At 39.9% G+C, this 26368-nt stretch overlaps 1 protein-coding gene across 2 annotated transcripts in view; it reads right to left on the bottom strand.

Annotated features, from left to right (window-relative positions):
- The window catches only part of IQCJ (IQ motif containing J), a 196374-nt gene that overhangs the window by 17380 nt on the left and 152626 nt on the right, over positions 1-26368 (bottom strand). For both annotated transcript variants that reach the window (XM_008956071.4, XM_008956070.4), the window contains exon 2: positions 6663-6727. In XM_008956071.4, coding sequence (XP_008954319.1) covers positions 6663-6727 — 65 coding nt within the window. The remainder of the gene's footprint in view (positions 1-6662; positions 6728-26368) is intronic.

Raw genomic sequence — 26368 nt, 5'->3', positions numbered from 1 at the left:
AAAAAAAAATGTGGCTTTGACTTTTATTTCTGTTGTCCTTTTGCTGTTCTCAACTAACATTCATAGCTATGGTATGAAAATCATTTCCTTTAAGAGAAAAGAAAAGGAGCATATTGGACAATTTCAGGGGGAGAAAAAACACAAGGATATGGTTATAAATTCCATGATACTGGCCAACTAGTAAGTTGTAGAGAAGACCTTACTCATCCCCGGTAGTACCACTGCCACTGGACCTTTCCTCCTTTCATTTGTAAGCCGTTTCAGGGCTTCCACTGGGAACAAAGCATGGATCTCTGACCTGTAGGAAGGCAGAGGGCTATAGAGAAATGATCACTGCTTTCAGTGAGCTTATAGCACTCTTAGTGCTACAACGATCAAGAAGGGCTTCATGGAGAAGGCAGCTCTTGGGATGAGTTTTGAAGGCCGGATAGGAAGTAGGTAAGTTGAGAGTGAAGGGCAACATATGAGGAAGACAATAAAACAAATAGAGGTGAAAACATTCAAAGGATACTTTTAGAAAATAAAGAGAAATTTGGTCGAAGTGGATGAAAAAAATAGGAGAACAAAAGGAAATAGGCTTTGATAAGCAGAAAGCTAATAGTTACTGGTCCCATAATGTGTATAACACACTGTCATAGACATTTTATGTGCATTATCTTATTTATCACAGTAACTTCCATTAACTAAGTCACTTTCCCCACTGTACAGCTGAAAAATCTGAAGCTTGGAGAGATAATGTTAAATTTACTGTACAGGAGGAACCCCAATAAAACTCACATCTCACTGCTCTCTCCACCAGAAGGCACTGGTTGGAGTATTTTTTAATATCAGGATTATTAAACTTAATCCCACTGACTGAAGTTTTCATAGGTAATATATTTAACATCCCAATTCAATACTCGTGCATGTGGTAAGGTAGGGGTGTGTGTGTGTGTGTGTGCAATAAAAATTTCAAGAAACATTACTCCCCCAACTGCATGTGATATACTTTGATTTTTGAATTATATTTGAAACTTTTTTTAAGAGGTCAGTGGTGACCCACCAAATTTATTTAACAAACCATCAATAGATTATGATCTACAGTGTGAAAAGCTTTTCACACTGTAGATCATAATCTATTGCAGCAGGGAGCTCCATGCATTTGGAGCAGGGAAATATGATAAATGGAGGGTTTAAGGATGATTTGTGGTGGGAGTGAGCAAGGAGAGTGACATAAAACTAGTTAGAAAGCTATTCAAATAGTCCAGGTTATGAGGACTAGGAATATGGTGGTAGTAAAGAAAAGGGAAAAAAAGAAAAAAATTGTGCTGGAGAGATTCCTTAGAATCACAAATGTATTTTTTTCTTTTTAGAAAGGAATGTCCAGGCGGTAGGGAAAACATAGGAGAGCACATAAATTCCTACATGACAAGTAGGTGGTGTCAGCACCCCAAGATAGCTTGGGGTTACTCAGCCTGATTGTTGAGGGGCAAGGAAGCACTCTTGTTTACTCTGTGCCATTGGTATTCAGGGTCCATTACTAATTCATTGTTAATCACTCTTTCTACACATATATTTAATGTCTCTTGTGTGGCAGGAATGATGCAAAGCATGGAGGATAAAATGGTGAAAACACTAGACATGGTCCCTGTTCCTGTGGTCCCACAATCTAGGAGAACATGAACATTACACGAGTATTTGCAAGTGTGACAGATATTATTAAAGGAGAATCACGGAGGAACCTAATCCTGGGTAGGTGGGCATAGAAAGTGATATGATCTGACTCTCTCCCCACCCAAATCTCACCTTGGATTGTAATAATCCCCACATGTCAAGGACAAGACCAGGTGGAGATAATCTAATAATTGAATAATGGGGGCAGTTTCCCCCACGCTGTTCTCATGATAGTGAGTTCTCACAAGATCTGATGGTTTTATAAGGGGCTTCCCCCAATTGCTGGGCACTCATTCTCTCTCCTGCTGCCCTGTGAAGAGGTGCCTTCTGCCGAGATTGCAAGTTTCCTGAGGCGCCCCCAGCCACGTGGAAATGTGAGTTAATTAAATCTCTTTTCTTTATAAATTGCCCAGTCTCAGGTATTTCTTCATAGCAGTGTGAGAAAGGACTAACACAGAAAGTCTTATTTTTATAATTCTATATATTATATATACAGACTTATGACAAGGATACTTTAAGACTCTTATTACTTATTAATTACAAATTAAGCAATAAAGTTATATATTGTAGGGTCTGTAGATATGCAACAAAGACAGAGCTAATGTTTTCATAAAGAAAATAAAACTTTCATAATATTAACACGTTTGCTAATTTGGGGGTATAATTTATATATCCTCACCAAACTATAAACTACCAATACCTGTTGGTTTAAATCTGATAGCTTTAGTTCATTCCATCAATAATTGTCTGTGGGTAATAAAATGATTACTCCTCAGTACAATGTGTGACTTGCAATCACACATCTCCTACCAGAAACCCAGGCTGATTTAATATTTACAAAAATATGGCAGTCAGCCTAAGGTCTTACTTAAGTTAATAAGTGATTTTCCTAAACAACGGAGTCATAAGTAGCCTTCCAATTAATGGCCTTACCAATTGCTCTTCTCTGTTTATTGGCACATGCCAAGCTTCGCTAAGCTCGTGTGTGTGTGTGTGTGTGTGTGTGTGTGTACACAAATGCACTTGATTGGCTCTGCCAATGGTCTCAGATAGTATGGAGCTGCAGCTTCCCTCCCCTTCACACTAACTGTCTACCACAAAACCCTGTTGAGCATTCAGAATAAATGTAATGTTCCAAGGGGGAATAACCAATCAACTGTTCTGACACCACTATCACTTAACTTATGGTCATTTCAAGTAGCTGAGATGATTTACATCAGCACCTAAGTCAGCTGCAGCTATAACGAAATGCCTAATCTGCTCACTCAAAGTACACCAATTTTTCAATCAAATTTGACAGCATTTAAGGACATAGTTCTGACCTGAAACAGACCAAAAAAATCTCCAGAATTCCAGGCAAATGGGTATAGTTGTTAGGGCTGGTGGTCACTGCTTGTTTTCTCTCTGTCCTGGACAAGCATGAAAGGAAAGGTTACCCCCATGGGCCCATGTGCTTTGAAGGAAGTATTTAATTCCCATTGCGGGAATTCCTCAATCGGGATTGAAAAAAAATAAGCACACAAAACAAACTGGTCATTTCCAGAAGGTTTTAGCTTTCTCAGGCCTCTGGATAATAAAGCGGAAAGAGTAGTGTGGGGCAGATGGAAGCCCACATATATACCATTAATTTTCAAATATCTTCCTGAGAGCAGACAGTTGAGAAAGATACATGCTGGTGTTAGTGAGAGGTTTAATATAGAATTGTGGTCAGTTAGCAGAACAAAAAAAACTTCATTTCCTATGTTAAGATCAATAATGGGTTGGGCGCAGTGGCTCATGTCTGTAATCCCAGCACTTTGGGAGGCCAAGGCACGTGGATTACCTGAGGTCAGGAGTTCGAGACCAGCCTGGCTAACACGGTGAAACCCTGTCTCTACTAAAAATACAAAAATTAGCCGGTGTGGTGGCAGGCACCTATAATCCCAGCAACTAAGGAGGCTAAGGCAGGAGAGTTGCTTGAACCCAGGAGGTGGAGGTTGCAGTGAGCCAAGATCACACCACTGCATTCCAGCCTGGGTGACAGAGCAAGACCCCATCTCAAAAAAAAAAAAAAATCAATAATGAAAAACCACCATGGCCAGGTTTAATAAATAAATGGGCCAAACATCATACAGAAAGTGTGTCCTTGGAGAATTAAGCTGCATGAGGAGATTATTGAATAAGTGAAATGAGTCTAAAATATATTTTCACTACTGGTTCTCAAACCCAACTCCGCGTTAGAGCTACATGAAGGAAGATGTTAAGAAATACTGATTCCAGGGCCTCATCCCCTGAGAATCTAATTCAATTTTTCTAGAGTGGAGCTTAAGCCAGGGCATTTTTATTAAGCTCCCCAGCTGATTCTAAGTGCAGCCAAGGTGAAAAATAACTGATCTAGATCTAATGTCATTACAACAGTAATCTCTATAAAAGAAAAGTCTTCATTCTACTGTCAGCAAAAAACTCTTTAGTTATTGTTTACATATAGCTAGTGACGGTGGTGGTGGAGGGAAATTCTACTATTTTATTCTTATTTATTCATATTAACGAGAGCAGGCATAATAAAAATAAATGAGCAGAAACTTCATTTGGTCAAAGGGCTGAAACTTCCTTTCAATCTGATGACATGCCAGATTCTTAGGATCGTGCAGATGGAATGAACCTTTGAGATTGTCTTGCCCAAACCCTTGCCCAGATGGAAAGGAAAGGAGCCAGCATTGAAGGTATCAGTCTATCATGGGCTGTCTCATTTAATGCTCTCAAAAAGACTGTCAAGTCAAGACTACTATTCTCATTTTTAAAGATGAGTATAGTGGGGCTCAAGACGGTTAAAAATTTTGTCTGGACTGACAAAGCTAAGAAAGAGTAGAAAGAGGCATCAGACCCAAAGTTTTCAATTTTCCAGGATATTTCTTAACAACATTTCAGATGTATGGTCATTTACACTCTTCTTGGGCACTTCCAGTATCTTATCAGCTACTGGGGCTCAGCACATACTGTAAAGTGTGGTGTTTGGCATGCTGAGTTCTTTGAACTGAAGGAGAAAAGGCCTCAGAAGCAAAGTCACTTTCTCTCTGACCTTCTCTTGCCCTTCTGTCCCTGCCCCTCTTTCTTCCATGATGCAAGCCATAAAAACCAGAATTCCTCTTCCACAAGGCAGGTCATAGAAACTAGAACCCTTCTCCCCCAAACAAGCTACAAAAACTAAAAATATTCCTCTAACCTTCCCCTGCCTTTCTGTATAAAATCTGGTCATAAACAAATTCTCTGACCTACCTAGTCTGACGGAGAGTCCTAAGACCCTCATTCCAGAGGTTCTTGCCCCATGCCCAAGAGGAAGGAATGCTGCACAGAGAGGCCAAGAAGAATCTGAACTGACAGACTTGCTGGGTTTTCCCATCTCATACAGTAGATCCTTCCTTTTTGTCCAATCACATTTCTACAGGGCTGTCCATTCTTCATCAAAACTAAGTATTAAAGTGGACAATTTCCCTGGGTTTTCATTTCTGAAGGATCCCATGTCACATAGAACCCTGAGTAAATAGACCGGCGCAGTGGCTCACACCTGTAATCCCAACACTTTGGGAGGCTGAGTGGGTGGATCACTTGAGGTCAGGAGTTTGAGACCAGCCTGGCAACACGGTGAAGCCCTGACTCTACTAAAAATACAAAAATTAGCCGGGCATGGTGGCACGTGCCTGTAATCCCAGCTTCTCAGGAGACTGAGGCAGAAGAATCACTTGAACCCGGGAGGCGGAGGTCGCAGTGAGCTGAGATGGTGCCACTGCACTCCAGCCTGGGCAACAGAGTGAGACTCCATCTCAAAAAAATAAAATAAAACAAAATAAAGAACTCTGATTAAATAAGCGTGTTGTGCTTTTCTTTTGTTAACCTGTCTTTTGTTACAGGAGTGTTGGCTGTGCTCCTTATAATGAGTGAGGAAAGGTGTGATGCCTTTCTGCCCCTCCACGGCTCACTTCTTAACAAAGTTCATTCTGTTTGGGGGTAGGTTGAAATTTTACAAAAGTTTTTCCTTATCTGAGTCACAATGCTGTTTCTCCATATATCCTACTCATTGACTCTTGTTCTGTTTTCTGGAGCACGAAGAGCAACTTAGCCTCTCTTTTATAGGAACATCCTTCAAATGTTTGAGGACAGCTATTACATTTCTTCTGAGACTTCTTTTCTCCAAGCTACACATCCTCAGCTCTTTGTAGTAGTTTCACATGGTTCCAGAACTCTCACAATTTTAATTGACCTCTTCTAATACTCTTGGGAATGTCAATGTGATTCTTAAACGTGGTGTCCAGAGCCAAGCATGACACCCAACCAGCTTGACTGGTCCTGAGTACATTGGGGCTCAGCCAGTGATTGAGAGCAAGGATTCTGGAGGCAACCAAACTCGGGTTTATTTCCCATTCTCACCACTCACTAGCTGAGTATACATGGAGTTGCTGAAACCTCTCTGAGCCTGTTTTTCCTCATCCGTGAAATGGAAATAATAATGCCTATATCAAAAGGCTACAATCAGAATTTGATGAGTCTGTGAGTGTTCAACAGTACAGGGTATATTATAAATATTTACTTTTATCTCTGTACAATTTCATCTCTTCTTTTTTGCTTTATTTTAGCTCAGTTTTGTCCCATTCTGTAGTGTTAATTTGAATGTTCAGTCTGTTAGTCTTAGTGTTAGCTTTGCACTTTTTACAAATTTTGTGCCTGCCTTCTACAAATGTCCCTGATTAAAAGACTAAGACAGGTCAGAGTTAAGTTTCAAGCCCTCAGACATACCACCAGAAACATCTTCCAGGCATCGTATTACTCTGTCAAGCAGTAGAGCTTGTGTATCATTGCTCAACTAGTCATACATTTATCTACCTATATCTCAAATGAGCCACATTTCTGGGCTCTGACCACAATGATAACATAAGAAACTGTCCAATTTACTTACTTATTTTTACCAGAAAGATTTTCTTTTTACTCAAGCTTTCCAACCTTGCAAATGATTTAACTTAATACTTTTTACTTACTTTTCAAATGAATATTTTCCATCATTAACTTGTTCTAGAGGATTCTGCAATCTTTTCAGTTCTTCCTGTGAAAAAGAAAAGATATATCTTACAAATTGTCACCAGCTACTTCCGAGCAATACTATTCAAGCATAACTGTTAGCAAAATTGATACAACACAACATTAAGAGTTCTGGACTGCACTTTGGGAGGCTGAGGCGGGTGGATCACGAGGTCAGGAGATCGAGACCATCCTGGCTAACACGGTGAAACCCTGCCTCTACTAAAAATACAAAAAAAATTAGCCAGGCATGGTAGCAGGTGCCTGTAGTCCCAGCTACTCGGGAGGCTGAGGCAGGAGAATGGCGTGAACCCAGGAGGCGGAGCTTGCAGTGAGCCAAGATTGCGCCACTGCACTCCAGCCTGGGCGACAGAGTGAGACTCCATCTCAAAAAAAAAAAAAAAAAAAAAAAAAAGAATTCAGGACTTTGTGATGGTTAAGTGTTTAAACACACAAAAATACAACATGATCCTTGATCAAATTAGAATATAATATTGTCACTCAAATTGTGTGACTTTTTTTTTTTACTCACTAATGTTTCCTATTATTTTTTCAGAATTTGGATATGTTTACATAGATCCACCCACACTCTTTCCAAATTCACTTTCTCAACAGTATTGTCATTGCTGGTTGCTGGGTAAGAGACTCTAATGACTGCATGCTGCATTTGGCCATTCAGCAAACCTTCTCTCTTGTCTCTTAGTAACTCGTGGCAACCTCTTCTCCATAGCCCATGTGCTCAGACACACACATACACACACACACCATCCCTGAATTCCAGGCATTTGTAGTCTCTGTAATCTCATTTCTCTGGCCACAGAGGTGTGACATGATTTGGCCCAGCTTCCTGGTGAGACTCCCTTCTTCAGTCTTATCAATCATGGCAGGATTTAAGGAAGACTCGCAGAATTCTGTTCCTGGGAAGACCACCATTCCCTGAGGCCACACTATCTACCATACCATTTACCACACCACTTACCCCCCACCAGGAATTGTCAAAGTGACCAGTCCCAAGAGGAAGGCGCAGTTAGAAATAATTATTCAATTACATCCAAAAGACCATCAGGACTAGCCTCTACATGATTATAACCCACCAGACACCCAAGTCTCCTAGATCACCTCTCCCATTATGCAATCTCTTAAACCCATACTGCATTCCAGAATGTGGCCTAATCACCCACTTCTCCCCAATCCTTCCAACCTTTCCAGTGGGTCCTTTACAGTCTGTCATCAGCAAAATCCTGTATCTCCCCAAATTCTTTGTATATACCCTTAATTATGTTGTTCTAACTAAACTATGCCTCACTATTCTGGGACAGCTAAGTTTTTGTTAGAGCAAGAAGAGCAAAGAATTGTTCAGAAAAGAGGTCTAGTATATAGAGGATTTTGCAGATGAAAAAGTTGGCTGAGTCCCTGAGCTCACCTTCTCCCCTGCAGCCCTCTTAAGAGATGGCCATTTCTTCCCCACGTGCTACATACTACATGGTGTGGAGGTCGAGTGGGACCCTCTTTGCTCCTCATTGCTGTTTTCAGATCTTCCCCACTCCTACAAAACCTCTGGAAACATGCCAGCTGCCAGTCCCAGCCATCTGTCCTCTTCTCTATCTATCCTAACTCTTCAGGGGATCTCAGCCAGTCTCACAGCTTCTATTTTATATTTGTACCTGATCTCTTCTCTAAACTTCACTCTTCTACTCGAATATGATATCCACTCTGCCTACTCGACAGTTCCATGTACATGTCTGACAAGCATCTCAAGCTCAAAACCAAAATGTTGATTTCTCTGCTCATACCCTCCTACCCAAGCCTCCTTCTTCACTGCTTCTTCCTCATTTTAGCAAATGGCATCACTATTCACCAAGCTATGAAGAGTTAAACCTAAGAACCAGACTTTACTCATTTCTTCCTCTTACCATTTATAGTCAATCAATGAGCTAATCTTATTGACCCCACTTTCAAAATATATTTGGAACTTGGCCACCTCTCAGTCTGGTCTAAGCCAACCATGGTAATCTTCTAATTATTGCCCTGATTTCTAGGTTAGGCTGCATCAGTCACTTCTCCATGTAATAACCTGAGTGGTCTTGTAGTACCTGGGTTTTCTTTTTTAATTGGAGTATAATTTACAAAGTATGAAATGCACCTTATAAGTGTACAATACAGTGAGTTTTATCAAATGCTTCCATTGGTAGAGTCACAGCCAAAACAATATATAGAACATTTATCATTCCCAGGAAGTTCCTTTGTTCCCCTTTACAATCAATTTTCCTCTCCCAAAGGCACCCCTGCTCTGATTTCTATCTGTGTAGATTACTTTTGCCTGTTCTAGACTTTCATATAAATTTATCTATTCTTTTGTGTCCAGCTTAATTAACTCAACATTATATTTTGACATTTGTCCATGCTGTCTGTTGCATGTATCACTAGCTCATTTCTTTTTATTGCTGAGTAGTTTTCTGTTGTATACATACACAACAATCCATTCTCCTGTTAATGGGCATTCTAATTGGGTTCATATCCATATGGCCTAGTATGAATAAAGCTGCTATGATCATTGCTGTGCAAATCTGTTTGCACAACAAGTCTGTTGTGCAAGTGTGTTTGTGGATGTGTTTTCATTTCTCTTCAGTAAATATCTAGGAGTGAAATTGCTACCTCATGAGGTAAATACATGTTTAATTTATAAAGAAACTTCCACAGTTTTCTAAAGTGGTTGTGCTATTTTATATTCCAACCAGCAATGTAAGAGAAGTCTAGCTGCTGTACATTCCCACCAATATTCAATGTCAGTCTTTTTCACTTTAGTTATTCTCCTGGATTTGTGATATCCTATTGTGATTTCAATTTGCATTTCTCTGATAACTAAAAATGTTGAGTATTTTTTGCATTTGTTTTTAACTGAGTTATATGTCTTATTTTTGAGCAGTAGAAATTCTTTATATATTATGGGGTACAACTCTTTTGTCAGATGTATTTGTTGCTAATATTTCTTCCCAATCAATATATTTTGACAAGCAAATCTTTTCATTTTGATGCAATGTAATTTATTGTTTTACTTTATTTTTGTTATTTAGTATTTTCTGTGTCCTAATAAATATTTTCCTGCCCCCAAATATAGTCTTCTATATTTTCTCTTAGAAAATGTATAGTTCATTTACATTCAGGTGTATGGTCAATTAATTTTTGGGTATGGTATGTGGTAAGAATTGAGATCAATTTTTCTTCATATGAATATGAGCATAAGTCTACTAAATGGGGCTTCCATATAAACTATTGTTTTTCTGATACCAAAAAAAAAAAAAAAAAAAGATTCAGCTGGCATGTGGCTTTTAATGTTTGGTCTTCCTTCTTCTTCCTGCCTGGATCATAGTAGTGAAATCCAGGGTGCAAAAGCCATTGTGCCTATAAGGAGGAAAACCACACATTACAGATAATAAAATAGAAAGATGGGAGGTACCTGGGACCCTGATGAAACCATGGAGCTGCTGCTTCAACTCTGATCTACCAACATCTGAACATGCTTGTCATGCAAGATCAACCTACTAATTTCTTGATTCATCATAGTTAAACAAATATAGATAAGTGATGTTTTCTTCTTCATAATTCAATGGTTTTCCATCACTTTTGGAATGAAATCCAAACTCATCACCATGGCCTATAGAGCCCTATGTAACACGAACTCCCACCTATCTCTCTGACCTCATTTCCTGCCACCCTCTATACTACAACCCACACTTGTCTAGCCATATTGGTCTTGGGGTGTTTCAGAAACAGCCACGGTTGCTCCCTTTTGGATCATTTATCTTCGCTGTTCCTTGTACACAGAACATTAATTCTGTGCACAATTACAATCAACATTACCCTCACATGGCTTCCTCACTTCATCCAGATGTTTGCTCAAATACTGCCTTCTCAAAAAAAGCCTCCCTTGATTGAACTCTCTAAAATGTCACCCACCACTTGTGGTATATTTACCATGCCTTATGCTCTTATTCACTTCTTTATGATCTTCATCACTTCCTAATGTATTTGTGTTTGATTGTCTCCACTCACTACATTGTAGGCACCATGGAAGTAGAGTTTTCGTCACATCCACCACTATATTTTCAGTGCCTAGAAGAGTGCCTAGCACATAGTAGTTGCTCAACCAATATTAATTATTTAAACTTTACCTTAGGATTTGGAGAAGAACTTCAGTTTATTCCTCTGGATTTTGGAGTGTTAGGATTTTGAAATGTGAGGGACACTGGAACTGTGACAGAAGTATTTGCATCTGTGACAGGTACTAACTGAAGGAAAAATATAATACAGTAAAGAGGATGGAGACAAAGGAAAAAGAGCCAAGAGGCCAGAGCCAGGGTGATGCTGTGAACATCTGTTTCAAACTGGAGCTTGAAACCAGCACATTGATGGACTTTTAAGTTTCATTCTACTTATTTTTTATTTTATTTTATTTTATTTTTATTTTTTGAGACAGAGTGTCACTCTGTCACCCGGGCTGGAGTACAGTGGTGCAACCTCGGCTCACTGCAACCTCCACCTCCCAGGATCATGTGATTCTCCTGCCTCAGCCTCCCGAGTAGCTGGGATTACAGGCACCCACCACCATACCCAGCTAATTTTTTGTATTTTTAATAGAGATGGGGTTTCACCATGTTGGCCAGGCTGGTCTTGAACTCCTGACCTCATGATCCGCCTGCCTCGGCCTCCCAAAGTGCTGGGATTACAAGCATGAGCCACTGCTCCCGGCCAGATTCTCTCACTTTAAAAAATCACTTTCAGTTGAGGTTTCTGTGTTGTTTTGTTGTTGTTTTTTATACAAGTAAAAGAATCCTGAGAAGTTACCATGTGAGCCATAACCTAGGACTAGTGAATACAAAATTCTAAGGTGAACCATAGCATTATAAAAGTTCAGAACTAAGCTGTTGTTTGCTTGCTTTGTTTTGGCCATGTCTTTTTAAATGTCTTTTTCAGAACACTGACGGGGCCGGGTGCGGTGGCTCATGCCTATAATCCCAACACTTTGGGAGGCCAAGGTGGGTGGATCCCTTGAGGTTAGCAGTTCAAGACCAGCCTGGCCAACAAGGTGAAACCCCCTCTCTACTAAAAAATACAAAAAAATTAGCTGGGTGTAGTGGTGCACTCCTGTAGTGCTGGACCTCGGCCTCCCAAAGTGCTGGGATTACAGGTGTGAGCCACGGTGCCTGGCCGTGAATTACTTTTTGTATGTTGTGGTGAGGTAGGGATTGAGATCTATTATAGAGTGTCTATATAAAACACTGGATCTCTTTTTTATATAATGGAATTAAAGAGAAATACAATTTAGAATTTAGTAGCAGGGTATATTTGCCCCTTTTGATGTAACAGTACACTACTTTCCATCAATAATAAAACTCATAAGTCTTAACGAGGTCATTTGTTTTGCTTTGGCTGGTAGAAGCTTAAGCAAAATTAAATATTTAATTGCCACAAGGATTCTTTTTAGGCAGTTAGAACAATCATTGCCCACCTCTTTAACTACATGATCTATAAACATCTTTATTTTTGTTTTAACTCTGTTATTACATTTGTGATATTTATAGTAAGTGAAAGCAAATATCTACCATATAGGCAGAGTAATTATAATAGGTAGAAATATAGAGATGATAGATGATAGATAGATAGATAGATTATCCTTTGCAATATTTAACATGTCATTTTATTTTTAGGGTAAAACTTACTCTTTAGTCCTATAGACTCTGGTTCCATATTCTAAGAATAAGCCTCCACATTTATCCTCTATTTTCCCCTACACTTCCTACCTATTTTTTTTTTATCATATCACACCCCACCTCCAATGACATAAGTAACAAATCTAGGTCATATATTGTCTCGTGTTGCTTAATAACAAGGATATGTCCTGAGAAATTTGTCATTAGGAGATTTCATCATTGTGTGAACATCAGAGTATGCCTACACAAACCTAGATGGTATAGCTTACTACACACCTGGGCTATGTGATACAGCCTATTGCTCCTGGGCTACAAACCTATAAAGCATATGTTACTATAAGAAAATTATAACACAATGGTAAATATTTGTATATCTAAACATATCCAAATCTAGAAAAAGTACAGTAAAAATATTGTATTGCAACCTTTGTAATGTTATGTTGTTATGGGTTGTATATGTGATCAATATTGGCCAAACGTCATTATGCAGTGCAGGACTGGAAATGGTCAGACTTGAAGCTGCTCTGATACAGAAAGGAAATAGTTTGAATGAGAAATCTTAACTATTCTTAAAAACCAAAGGTGAATTTTTAGGTTATATTTTTTTCTTCCCCCTGCATCATGATTAGAAAAGAAATGGAGCTACTGCCAGTCCTGGCACTTTCTTCTCCAAGATGTGGCTGTGGTATGCTTTCTTCTATTCTTTTTTTCTCTGGGGACTTAGGGGGCATAAAGAAAAGCATTTTTGCAATTTGTGCCAGCCACTCTCCTTTCCTTGAATATTTCATTGCAGAAAGCTTGCTGGGTGGGGAGGGCTTTGATGCAGTACTTTATTCAATATCTGACTATCCACATTCTAGGAAATCATATTAAACATAAGGTCAATGACTAACAAGAGCTTTCTGAGCAGCTGCTCTGCTGACAATTTGGAGGATTGATTTCATCATTTGGTTATTTAAGCTAACTATACAAAAACACTTCAATTCAATTGGCCTGGAAGTTCCAAACCATGTCCTCATTTTCTCAGAGATGGACAAGCAAGTCATGTTACTCCACAGATCTTCACTCAGAGTTTCATTCTTTGAGAAAGCTTTGTTTTATTTTACTATTAAAAGCAAACACAAATAGATCTATCCCATCATTGGTTTCTCTTGCTAGTCCCATTTGTCTCTGATTTTATATCTGGCAATACCATTTTCTTACTAGAAAACAATGCCATTTTTCTACTAGCTCCCTGTTGCTGTCAGATTAGATTCCAAACTCCTCAGCCAAGGTCTGTGTGACAGAGCCCAGCCTGCCTCTCCCCACTCCACCTCATTGGCCCCTGCACACACTTCTTCTCTGAGCCCAGTCAAATGATTCATAACAAAATCCCAGAACTCACGTGCCCACTGGACATTTCAGTGACAACATGCCTCTAACTTTTCTACTGATCCACACCATTCTTCTTTCGGGAAGACCCCAATTTTCCCCTCCTTCAAGCAGATATTTCTAACCCAAAAAGAAAGTTGGGTACCCCACCCTCCTTCCTCAGCAACCTCTGGTGATCCTTATTTTCAGTATTTACTCTTTACCTGCCTCCCCCACTCAGCTCTTCAAGGTCAGGGATGGTAACTTACTCACTTTGATGTGCCTATTCCCAAAATGAGTTATTGAAGAGGTGCTTGATATTATCTGTTGAATAAGTGAATGTGTTATTCTAAGAGGAAAAGAAACTTTAGTAGCTTAATGGCCCAAAAAATCCCAAGTAGTTTTATATCGTCTGCTATCGTCTGCCTGTCAGATACAGTCTTTACTCTTCTCCATTCTTCCCTGTGTCTGAGGGGCTCATAATTTTGGACTTTATCTATTAGACCCTTTATTCTATGGCCCTGGGGAATGTTTGAGCAGAGGGAGGCACTGGCATGAGCCCAGAGGGTAGCAGAAGAAAGAAGTTGAATATTTTTTCTCTCTGTTCTCCTCTCTTGCTGGAGCACGGTTGGACATAACTAATGGCCATAGTTTCCATAGAGTGGCCTTTCCCACGAGATAGTGCATATTCCCATAAGTGCTCCATTTTCTCACCCCTCCAAGACCTACCCTTCCTTCCTCTCCCTTCCTTTGCCCCATTCAACTATTGATAACCCCAGATGCTTCCTTCTTCCTTGTGGCTTCTCCTCTACTCTGCCACATCTATGTAAATAGTCACTTCATTAAACTCTCAATCGTCCTTTTACATGAGTTGTCTCTGAATCCAGAAACTTCAAGAACCCTAAGTTTCTTTTGTTTGCCCTGTCTTTGCAATTCTTTTTCTATAAACCAATAAACTAATCATATTAATTAATCATATTATTTACCAGAAGAACATGTGTGTTTGATAATTAATCTTTATAGGAGGAGCTGTCACTACTCAAGGACCTGAACCTGGTTCGGTTCGACTCACCAAATAACAGGACAATTTCTACTATGCTCTATTTGCTTCTTTTCTTTTAAATGTAGGCTAGACCTCTCTGCAAAATACAAGTTGAATTATTCAAGTACAATCCAGACACACAGCATTCCAGAATCCTTAATCCCATTTCTCCAAATGAAGTCTGTGTTATGAGTGGCAAAGGAATCTAGGCTATACTGTTATGGTGAAAAATTACTGACTACTTCCCAGGCTTCCCACTGTTATAAGAGTTGTTCTAAAGTAACTTGGGTGTGAACTATTAGAATGAATGGTGGGTATTGAATTTTGTTCTTTTGTGTCTGGCTTTACCCTCCTGTCTCAATCCCGCAGTCTTTTCTTCTGTCACAGACAGTGGCATAGCTAAGAGGTTAGACAAGCCCATCACTGTGGCTGCTTAGTCAGCTCCTTGACCTGCCCAATAATAAAACACTGTTCTGGTTTGTTTTTTATTTTTCCTCCTTTTTCAATCTCTACCACTTCTATTGTCTAAGCAAACAGCGTATGTTCTTTGGACAGGTTTAAAATCAGAAATCCAATCAAAATTGCTTTTTCTCTAAAGTACACTTGTTCACTTGTTTCTAAATGCCAACCTTTTAACTTTTCTGACTTACATCGTGATCATTTAATCCCAGCATATCCCAGAGCATTTAAGTTAACTTAAAATGTGAAAACAATCTGCAATTTACTTCACTGTGTAGCTGTGGGTGACAAAACCTGTGCAACTTACATAAATCAGGTTTTTGTGTCTTGGAAATAATTATATATTAACCTAAGGGCAACTATTTAACAAAAATTAAAAACCAAAATCACTTTTGATGCTTTTGACCATTCAATAATTTCATTATATATTACCAGGCTTCCTCACCCGCTCCCCTCCATCCATTTTTTAATGGAAGTGTAATGAGGGCACTAAAAAAGGGGTTACTAATGTTTGCATAATTTGGAAAAGTAGAAGACATAAAATCTATAGTAATTTTAGCTCTGCATCATTAAACATGAAATATTGATTATTGCTCTTTGCAACACAATTTATGAAGCTAGCTAGGCTGCTGTGTCCACATTAAGTGATTCTGATGCTTTGCCCTCGGACCTCAGTGGCTGTAAATGATGCTCCCTGGTGACAACTGGGAGGCTGGCATTCTGATCCACAGCCTTAAGAGATACATTTCCCAGATTAGACCAGGAATGACCCAGCTGCACAGCCCAACTTCAGAAAATTAAATTGGAGGGAGTCCAAACCTCTGTTGAAATAACTGTGTGAATTACAGTGCTTCCACAGGCCTTGTTATAATGTAAATGTGCTTTACAATTTACTGCCACTTCCCTTCTATCCCTGCTGTGAATATGGGCATTAATAGTCATCTCATATATTTAGAGGCAAAAAGGCATCAAAAATAAAAATGCAAGATTCATGTATTCTCCCTTTGGAAAGCAAGGACTAAATTCCTTGTTTTTTTTTTTTTTTTTTTTTTCAAAAGGAGCATACATTTTGTTTATGTATTATGCATTAATGTTTTCTATGGCTGGCAAACCTGTAAATTTCACACAGGGAACTTACCTTGCAGCTAAACACGAATTTCTTTGGGAGGAAAAAAATGGCAAATAGGACATCAACAGCTCATTTAAAGGATTCATTCAGTTAAGTTACGGGCACATGAAGCATACATGAGGTAGTAGACTTAAAAAGATATTTGCCTGTTTCTAACACTTTAAGGACACTTTGAATGTCCAACGAGATTCAGAGGGACTGTGATCTTACAGCAGTAATCGCTGAGTGAGGTAGTCCTAGGCCTTACTACACTTGTCGACAGTGGACTTATTATTAACATTAGCTGCCTTCTACATTGTAAACTTAGAAACTTACAAACATAAGATATGCCTATGAAAATTGAAAATTGTTGTGATAGCTCATTGTTCTTGTTTGACCAACCAGGCTACGTTCATAAACATTAGGACATAAAAGCTTTTGCCTGCCACATGCGAAAATGTCAAACACCCGATCTAAGCGGAAACATAGCAAGTACAAACCTAATTTGGACTGGTTAAGTCATTGTGCCTGGTAACCTTGGATCTGAGATAATTTCAGTCCCTGAGATCCTCCAAGAGTAGAAGGGTACTTCTGGAAGGGTACACTTACAGCTAGATCATTCAGGCCAGCTCTTTGCCCTAATCTGAATAAGCACCAGCAAACTGCAATCCACTCGCACTGGATCCAGGGTTGTTAGACAGGATAAGCCAGCCTAGTGCTATTTTGAAAAATACCCTTCAGGCTTAAATATTCCCCTCTCCTTTCCATAGGTAGTACATGGTCTCAAAACTTTTGCTAGTTTTAGATCATGACATTCAAAAACTATCATTATAGAATGAAGAACCGGCTCATTACAAAATGTCTAACCACTTCCATTAAATCTAGGATACAAGAAATTGAAACACTACTAGTAAAATTTTTTAAGTGGTCTCTTTGCTCAATGTTAATTCAGCTTAACAGCAGGACAACTATAAAAATTCAACTGAGATCAAAATATAGGTATAGGCACAAGAGTGTAGATATTTTTACATTTCATGTATTTCTGCCTTCTGAGAAAATTATCCTAGAGACCATGCTTCAAGATGAGAACACAAGTACAAATAAGCACAGAAGCCAACAAAGAAACATCTCTCAGAAAGCAGACAGAATAGCAAATGTGGATACGTGAATCCATACACCAACTCTGGGTTCCTTGCACCAAAGCACAAAAAAAAAGTGCAGGCAATCAGAACAACATGTAACTCCCAAATTGTTTATACCTGATTCTGGAATGCATTTTGTTGTAGTGTAGCAAACACCATCCAGATTAGATTTTTTTGCTTAGCAGGGTTAGAAAATGAGTTTGCATTTCTTATGTATTTACTAAGTGATGTTGTGAAGAAGCAATCCAAATGCATGCTGGTAAGAGCTCCTAAAATGCCCTGCAGCCCTTCATACCGATCTATCTCCCCCTTTCTATCCCCTCTACTACCACCCTTGTTCAGGGCCTTGATTCTTCTCTCTGGGACTATTTCATTGTGCTGCCTAATTGCTTTTCTTTAAGTACATATTCAACAATTTAAAACATTATTTTTATTATTGTAGAGACAGGGTTATACAGGCTGGTCTCTATCTCCTGGTCTCAAGCAATGTTTTTGCCTTGGCCTCCCAAAGTGCTGGGATTACAGGCATGAATCACCGTGCCTGGCCCATCTCCAATAATTTAACTCTTCTGCTTATAAACACTACTGCTAACTTAAACAAAAACAATCTTCGGGATTAAAAACATTCTTAACTCCCTAGCCACAGGATTGCTTCTCTTATACCTTCTGAAATTCTTCAAAATTCATTTGAAATGTGATTTTATATATTTTAGTATTTCCTTCTGCAACTAATTCTATGTCATTTCTTTGAACTATTTTTATTAATACTAACATTAATTGAATTTTACTAGGCTCCAGGCATGTTGCATGAATTATCTCTTAAAAATTATCGCAGAAGCCTTATAAAAATAGCAAAATATGCCATTATTATTCCCATTTCTTGGATAAGAAAACATACCTAGGAGAATAAGTAACTTGTCCAAGGTCTTATAACAGAAATGAGGTGCCAATATAATAAGCAGTCTGATCCCAGAATCTAAACTGTATCATCTGTACTCTTTTCCCATGAATGACTTGGGACTTACACCAGTGTGAGTAGCAGCAGTATCTCACTCATGGCATTTGTAAAGAAGTTGTAATGTTCTGCAAACTGCTCGGATTTATCATTTAAATTAGATGTGTCACCTAATTACTGTCTGATCTTAGAAAGCAACTCCTTCCGTTTAGATCTCAGTTTCATCATGTATAAGATGATGATGGCAATGCCTCCTATACAATACTATGTGGGGATTAACTAAAATAACATATTTAAAGGTGTTTTGTGTACTCTAAAGTGCTGGTCATCCACAGAGAGATTCCTTAAGTGTCACACCAAGGATAGCAATTATGTCTTACTTGTCTTGTCATTCCTGTGGTGTCCAGCTCTGCCCCATTCCTGTGTAATCTTGGGCTGTGTGACTCCTTTGAGCCTCAGTTTTATCATCTGTAAAATGGGGACACTAATTGTACCAAATTTCAAAGCTTGATGATTAAAAATTCAGTCTTGCACCAGGCAAATAGCAGGTGCTCGATGACATTAGTTATTTTAACTATCACATAGATTTTTATTATTATGTATCTCAGACTCTTCAAAACATGGATGTTAACCTAAGTATCCTCTCCTGGTTCACTCTCAACCCATTTCCCATTAGTTACCCAGTTTTGCCAAATGGCCTCTGGAACACCATCTATTTCTACTGTCCTTATTTGAAGACTTATTGCCTGCCAGAAGGAGCAACCTGAAATGCCAAACTCATCAGGACAGTCAACTCCTTGGAACCTTTCTTGACCCCCCTCACCTAGCAGATATAGCCTAAGCCCCTGGGCCTGGCAGGACTTCATACCAACTTCTGTGTGACATGCCCTCTCTTTCCATCCCCAACCGACTTAATTCTCTTGGAACATAAACGTGTCATCAAAACCCAGAATGAGATCATGAACTCAAAAACTTGGGATGAGTCAGTCCAGATGTGGGTTTAAATAAATCGATAAGAGAGTCTTTTAAAAAAGAAAGAAAAGGTTAGTAATATATTGCAGTGTCTATATTATCATTAAATAGTGCAGCATTACCTCAATTATCTGGAGAGCAGTCTCTAGGAGAGCATTATATATTGGAACAAATCTCTATACCTGGATGTTAAGTCCTATCTGTCCCAGAAGATCTGTCACACAGCTCTCAGCCAACCCCCACCTATTTTACCTGAAAGTTTTCATTTAAAGCCCTCTTTAGGAATGATTCTTTCCCACACAACAATAGTGGGAGACTTTAACACCCCACTGTCAATATTAGACAATAGTGGGAGACTTTAACACCCCACTGTCAATATTAGATCAACAAGACAGAAAATTAACAAGGATATTCAGGACTGGAACTCAGTTCTGGACCAAGTGGACCTAACAGACATCTACAGAACTCTCCACCCCAAATCAACACAATATACATTCTTCTCAGCACCACATAGCACTTACTCTAAAATTGACCACATAATTGGAAGTAAAACCCTCCTCAGCAAATGCAAAAGAACAGAAGTCATAACAAACAGTCTCTCAGACCACAGTGCAATCAAATTAGAACTCACGATTAAGAAACTCACTCAATGAGCTGAGATCACACCACTGCACTCCAGCCTGGGTGACACAGGGAGACTCTATCTCAAAAAAAAAAAAAAAAAAAAAAAAGAAAGTCTCTCAAAACAGCACTACATGGAAACTGAACAACCTGCTCCTGAATGACTACTGGGTAAATAAGGAAATTAAGGCAGTAATAAATAAGTTATTTGAAACCAATGAGAACAAAGACACAACATACCAGAATCTCTGGGACACAGCTAAAGCAGTGTTTAGAAGGAAATTTATAGGACTAAATGCCCACAGGAGAAAGCAGGAAAGATCTAAAATTGACACCCTAACATCACAATTAAAACAGGAAAAGCGAGAGCAAACAAATTCAAAAGCTAGCAGAAGACAAGAAATAACTAAGATCAGAGCAGAAGTGAAAGAGTTAGAGATACAAAAAATTTCTTCAAAAAAATAATGACTCCAGGAGCTGGTTTTTTGAAAAGATCAACAAAATAGATAGACCGCTAGCCAGACTAATAAAGAAGAAAAGAGAGAAGAATCAAATAGACATAATAAAAAGTGATAAAGGGGCTATCACCACTGATCCCACAGAAATACAAGCTACCATCAAAGAATATTATAAACACCTCTATGCAAATAAACTAGAAAATCTAGAGAAATGGATAAATTCCTGGACACATACACCCTCCCAAGACTAAATCAGGAAGAAGTCGCATCCCTGAATAGACCAATAACAAGCTCTGAAATTGAGGCAGTAATTAATAGCCTACCAACCAATAAAAGCCTGGGACCAGACAGATTCACAGCCGAATTCTACCAGAGGTACAAAGAGGATCTGGTACCATTTCTTCTGAAACTATTCCAAACAAATAGAAAAGAGGGACTCCTCCCTAACTCATTTTATGAGGCCAGCATCATCCTGATACCAAAACCTGGCAGAGACACAACAAAAAAAGAAAGTTTCAGGCCAATATTCCTGATGAACACTGATGCAAAAAACCTCACTAAAATACAGGCAAACTGAATCCAGCAGCGCATCAAAAGGAACGATTCTTAAACAAGCTTAATTTTATTATTTCCTAGCTTGCAGGAAATAATTCATAAGAATGTGATTATCAGAAAACATGAATGAGATAAGGTGATCACAGGTTAGATGTGGGGGGGAAGAAACAAGAAACTAAAAACCAGATCCTAAACTATATTTTCACTGAACACATATGTAAAGGTTTCTACTGTCTGGAATGTCATCTCCTCTTGAAATGTCTCCAAGTTTCCTCATTTGATGTAAGCTTTCACTCCCTGAACTCTTACAGCTGGATGTAGCTATGCTGGGTAGAGCCCTTATGTTGCCCATATAAGATGTCTGGTTCTCCTTACATAGCCTAAATGTTGGGAGAAGAATCTTTTTTCCCATTAATTCTAAATATCTTTCTAACTTACAAACCCTGCTTTGGCCAACTGGGGCGTGCCAGCTACAAACTAGGGGTATGTGGAGCTTGTGGTCAGGCATACATCTTCCCAGAATATCAAGTTTACTTCATGAACAGCAAAAGCGTGATTTCAAAATGTAGTACAAAGTTTGAATTAATTTTAGAGCTAAAATAGGAGGCCTCAAATAACATTTAGGTTTGAATATGGCTATTTTTCCTACACACCCCCAACAATAATACACATAGTCGCTATATTCTGCCTTTGAGATTTCTGGGTGGAGAAGTTGACAAACACTACCCTGGATAAGACAGAAAGTGAATATCATGTAATTTTTAAATTAATATGGCTAGAAAGTATGTAATAGTATGAGTTCTAGTAACAATGGATAAAGTTTTTAAAAAAGTACTTGTGAAGGTAGCATTCTTCTTTTAAATGCCATAGGCCTTTATTATATTTCCTCATCGCTTGTCAGGGAGGAAGGTGAAATCCATCTATGTCTAATGCCTTCTTTCTGTGTGAGATTGTATGAAGCAGGCATCACTGTTTAGGGAAGGGAAAGCTTACTTCTACACTTGATTGCTTATCAGACCCAGTAGATGCTGGGTTTTCTGAGCTTGTATTATAATCTCCTGGATACATCAAGTATCATAAATTTTAGCATCCAGCATAATTCTTAAGTGCATACAGCAATAACTTAAGTGTTAAGAGGAATATCCAATAGATATTCATTAAAAATATCAAAAAAGACACATGCACTTGTATGTTCATTGCCATGGTATTCACAATAGAAACGACATGGAATTAACCTAGCTGCCCATCAGTGACGGATTGGATAAAGAAAATGTGGTGTATACACATTATGGAATACTACACAGCCATAAAAACGAATGAAATCATGTCCTTTGTAGAAACCTAGATGGAGTTGAGAACATAATCCTAACAGAATTAACGCAGGAACAGAAAACCAAACACTACATGTTCTCACTTGTAAGTGGGAGCTAAACATTAAGCATACCTGGACATAAATAGGTACAATAAACACTGCAGATTATAAGAGGGTGGAGGTAAGGAGGAGAGGGACATGGGATGAAAAAGGACCTATTGGGTACTATGCTTACTAACTGGGTCCAATATACCCATGTAACAATCCTACACATGAACCTCCTGTATCTAAAATCAAAGCTGAAATTTAAAAAAAATTAACAAAACTGTGGTTGAGGTGGCAAGTAATTTTAATCCAGAAAAAGGAAAAGAAAAAGAGGAGGAGGGGAAGGAGGGGGAGAAGGAGGGGGAGGGGGGAGGAGGGGGGGGGAGGATGGGGAGGAGGGGGAGGAGGATGGGGAGGAGGAGGAGGAGGATGGGGAGGAGGAGGAGGAGGGGGAGGAGGAGGGGGAGGAGGAGAGGGGAGGAGGGGGAGGGGGAGGAGGGGGAAGGAGGGGGGAGGAGGAGGGGGAGGAGGGGGAAGGAGGAGGGGGAGGAGGAGGGGGGAGGAGGAGGGGGAGGAGGAGGGGGAGGACGAGAGGGGAGGAGGAGGGGGAGGACGAGAGGGGAGGAGGGGGAGGGGGAGGAGGGGGAAGGAGGAGGGGGAGGAGGAGGGGGAGGAGGGGGAAGGAGTAGGGGGGAGGAGGAGGGGGAGGAGGGGGAAGGAGGAGGGGGGAGGAGGAGGGGGAGGAGGGGGAAGGAGGAGGGGGAGGAGGAGGGGGTAGGAGGGGGTAGGAGGGGGGAGGAGGAGGGGGGAGGAGGATGGGGAGGAGGAGGGGGGAGGAGGGGGGAGGAGGAGGGGGGAGGAGGATGGGGAGGAGGAGGGGGAGGAGGGGGGAGGAGGAAGGGGAGGAGGAGGAGAGCAGAAGGGGAGGAGGAGGGGGAGAGCAGAAGGAGGAGGAGGAGGGGGGAGGAGGGGAGGGGAGGAGGAGGGGAGAGGAGGAGGGGAGAGGAGGAGGGGAGGGGGAGGGGAGGAGGAGGGGAGGGGGAGAGGAGGAGGTGGAGGAGGAGGGGAGAGGAGGGGGAGAGGAAGATGGTAGGAGGAGGGGGAGGGGGGAGGAGGAGGGGGAGGGGGAGGAGGAGGGGGAGGGGGAGGAGGACGGAGTTGGGGGTAGGGGGTAGGGGGGAGGGGGGTAGGGGGGAGGGAGGTAGGGGAGGGGGTGGGGGGAAGAGGAGGGGTGGGGGGGAGGAGAGGGGAGGGGTGGGTGGGGTGGGGGAGGAGGAGGGGCGGGTGGGGGGAGGAGGGGGGAGGGGGAGGAGGAAGAGACTTTGGGGTTGAGTAGAAGCCACAACACAGAAAGCATGAAATTAAAAACAGAAGTTGAGAAAGAACATGAAAAAAAGGGCCACAAGCAAGAAAACTTTTAGTCATTTAATCATTGTTCCATTCACTGTTTAACAAAAACGTAATTAAGTGTTAGACACTGTGCTATGGATGGGGCTGCAATGGCCGAAGGGGAAGCTATTAAGAAGCCACAGCCCCTGTCTTCCTGCAGCCTGAAAGGCCCAATATAACCAGAGTGAAGGAAAGGAGTTGCTGAAGACTATTTCTAGGCAAAAACTGACTTAAACATTTTGACATTCAGGACAGAATGAGATCAAAGAAGCCTGAGTGTTATATGCATGACAATGGAGCTTGAAAGTGAATATTCTAGATAGGGCCAAGAAAAGGCTAAGAGTGGACCCATGTGCTCACCGCTGGGGAGTTGCTCCTTATTGGCCGACTGGAATGGCATGCCTGTGTGCAGAATGTGGAAAGAGTGATAGAAATGCCACCAAAGTTAAAATGTAAAGTTCCAGGGTGTGGAATAGAGGCTTGTTCAGTAAAAATGGCATTTACTGTCAGAGACAGAGACAAGGCAGGCAGATAGACAAGAAAACAAAAGACAGTGTGGCCAAATCTGCTTTGTCATGTGATGAGGCTATAACACCATTGTGGATTAGAAGTTCCATTTACCCCCTGCATATTATAATCTATTAACAACAACTGAGTACCACACCATGTCTAGTAACATCAAAAGTAGATTGTGCAGAAGATTAAGTCTTTCTTCTATAGATTTATCCATTCTAAACCACATATTAATTTTCTTAAATAGAGATACCCACACCAAAGGGAAAATATCAGGTTTATGTAAACAGACCATCACTTTTTAAAGTCAACAAGAAATTCCCAATGAGATGACTTTATTCTGCTCATATGTGAAATTCCCCATTAGTGCACCATTACATTTCATAATCTTAGTGATTGCCCTAAATTGCTTCATAACAAGTAGGCGAACAACATTGATAAGGAGAGGTATTTTATTCTAAACTGGGATATGTCAGAATTGGTATTTTTTTCTTCAGACAGCTACAGCAGCATGTTCAGAAAGAAAGCCTACATCCCAAAGAGGAAATTAAATCTCAGCTGAGCTTTCTGCTATTAAAACTACTATTACATCTTTTAGACATGTAATCTCTATGTGCTCAAGATATTGACACAACTGTTATCTAAAAACCAAGTGGAAATAACCAGGGGAAAAATGCTTGGTTTTCTAAAGGTAGAGGATGAGGAAGGAAAGAGATGGAGTAAGAAATTACTGGAACAGAACATGGAATGGAATCTCTACTATTCAGAATTGCCTAGAATTGTGGTGCTAACCCTGCAGTGCACAGTTCACTAAAGCTCTCATCCCCAGCCTGATGACTACTCTTCCCTCTTCTCCTTATTTACATTAAATTTTCTTGCTGACCATTCTTTACCCCTCTCTCTTCAATGCGAAATACTCATGCTTAATATCTGTAAAGTCTTAAAATTGAGGATTGTATCCTGTATTCTCTGCAACATCCATGTTCTCACCTGTATTGGAAAGGCTCTTCCGAAAATGCATTCCTTTTTCGATAAAACATTTACAACATAGACTTTGGGTAAAGGCTCTCCTTTGCTATGTAGAACTCTGGAATAATCCTCTTTGAGGAATGTTCCCGCCAGAATTAGAAAGAGAAACCTGATGCGTACAATATGCTCCGTCTAGCTAATACTTGTTAAGAGTCCATTCCAGACCTGGCTACTTTCTGCCATCAGCAGCTTTGAAGTTCTGAGGTGTGGAGACAGCCATTGAATCCATAATGTCACATTTGGAGTCCATTATAATAACTTACAGCATTTACCCAGATGTAACTTGAACAAAGCCCAGTGTATTCTTGGATATCCCCTTAAAGGAAAGAATCTTGATATTTCATCCTACTATCCCCGATACAAAATAATAAAGATGCTTACTCTAGGTAAGCAGGTCTCAAAAATATCAATATAAGTAGTTATAAACTTTAATAGACCTTGAAATCCAATTATCTACAGTTTCATGGTGGCTAAATAATTTATGATAATTGCAAATTCATTAGATTATAATTTGCCACGGCCAAACCTATGAATTTCCTGATATCTTTAAAAACATGCATTCTCATGGTGAAACATGGCATTTTCTTTGTTCATTGCTACCAAAATTATCTAATTCTAACAATTTAGAAAGCATCCCATTACTAAAACCTGGATCATTTGGAGGTTTTCCCTGTTAATGCAAAGACATAAACCTAAGAGCATTGCACCATCTCATTAAGCCTCCTGATTTCAGCAGCTGTCTGCTATTAGCTGGAAGCAATCTACTGTGTGTGCTTAAATGGTATCCTGTTCACCTCTGCTCCACAAACAAAAGCAAATTTAGAGAATGTACACATACATGCACATGGACACAACACACACAATCCAACATAAAACACTTACATAAAACATGTATAGCTTGGTGAGTCATCAGGTAAACTCCTGTGACCATCACCCAAGTCAAAAAATAGAACTTTGCCAAACATGTCACAAGCCCCTTCATATGCCCTATCCTGATTACACTTC

The sequence above is a fragment of the Pan paniscus genome, chromosome 2, assembly GCF_029289425.2.
Source record: "Pan paniscus chromosome 2, NHGRI_mPanPan1-v2.0_pri, whole genome shotgun sequence".
NCBI lineage: Eukaryota > Metazoa > Chordata > Mammalia > Primates > Hominidae > Pan > Pan paniscus.
This window is presented reverse-complemented; position numbering and strand designations above follow the sequence as displayed.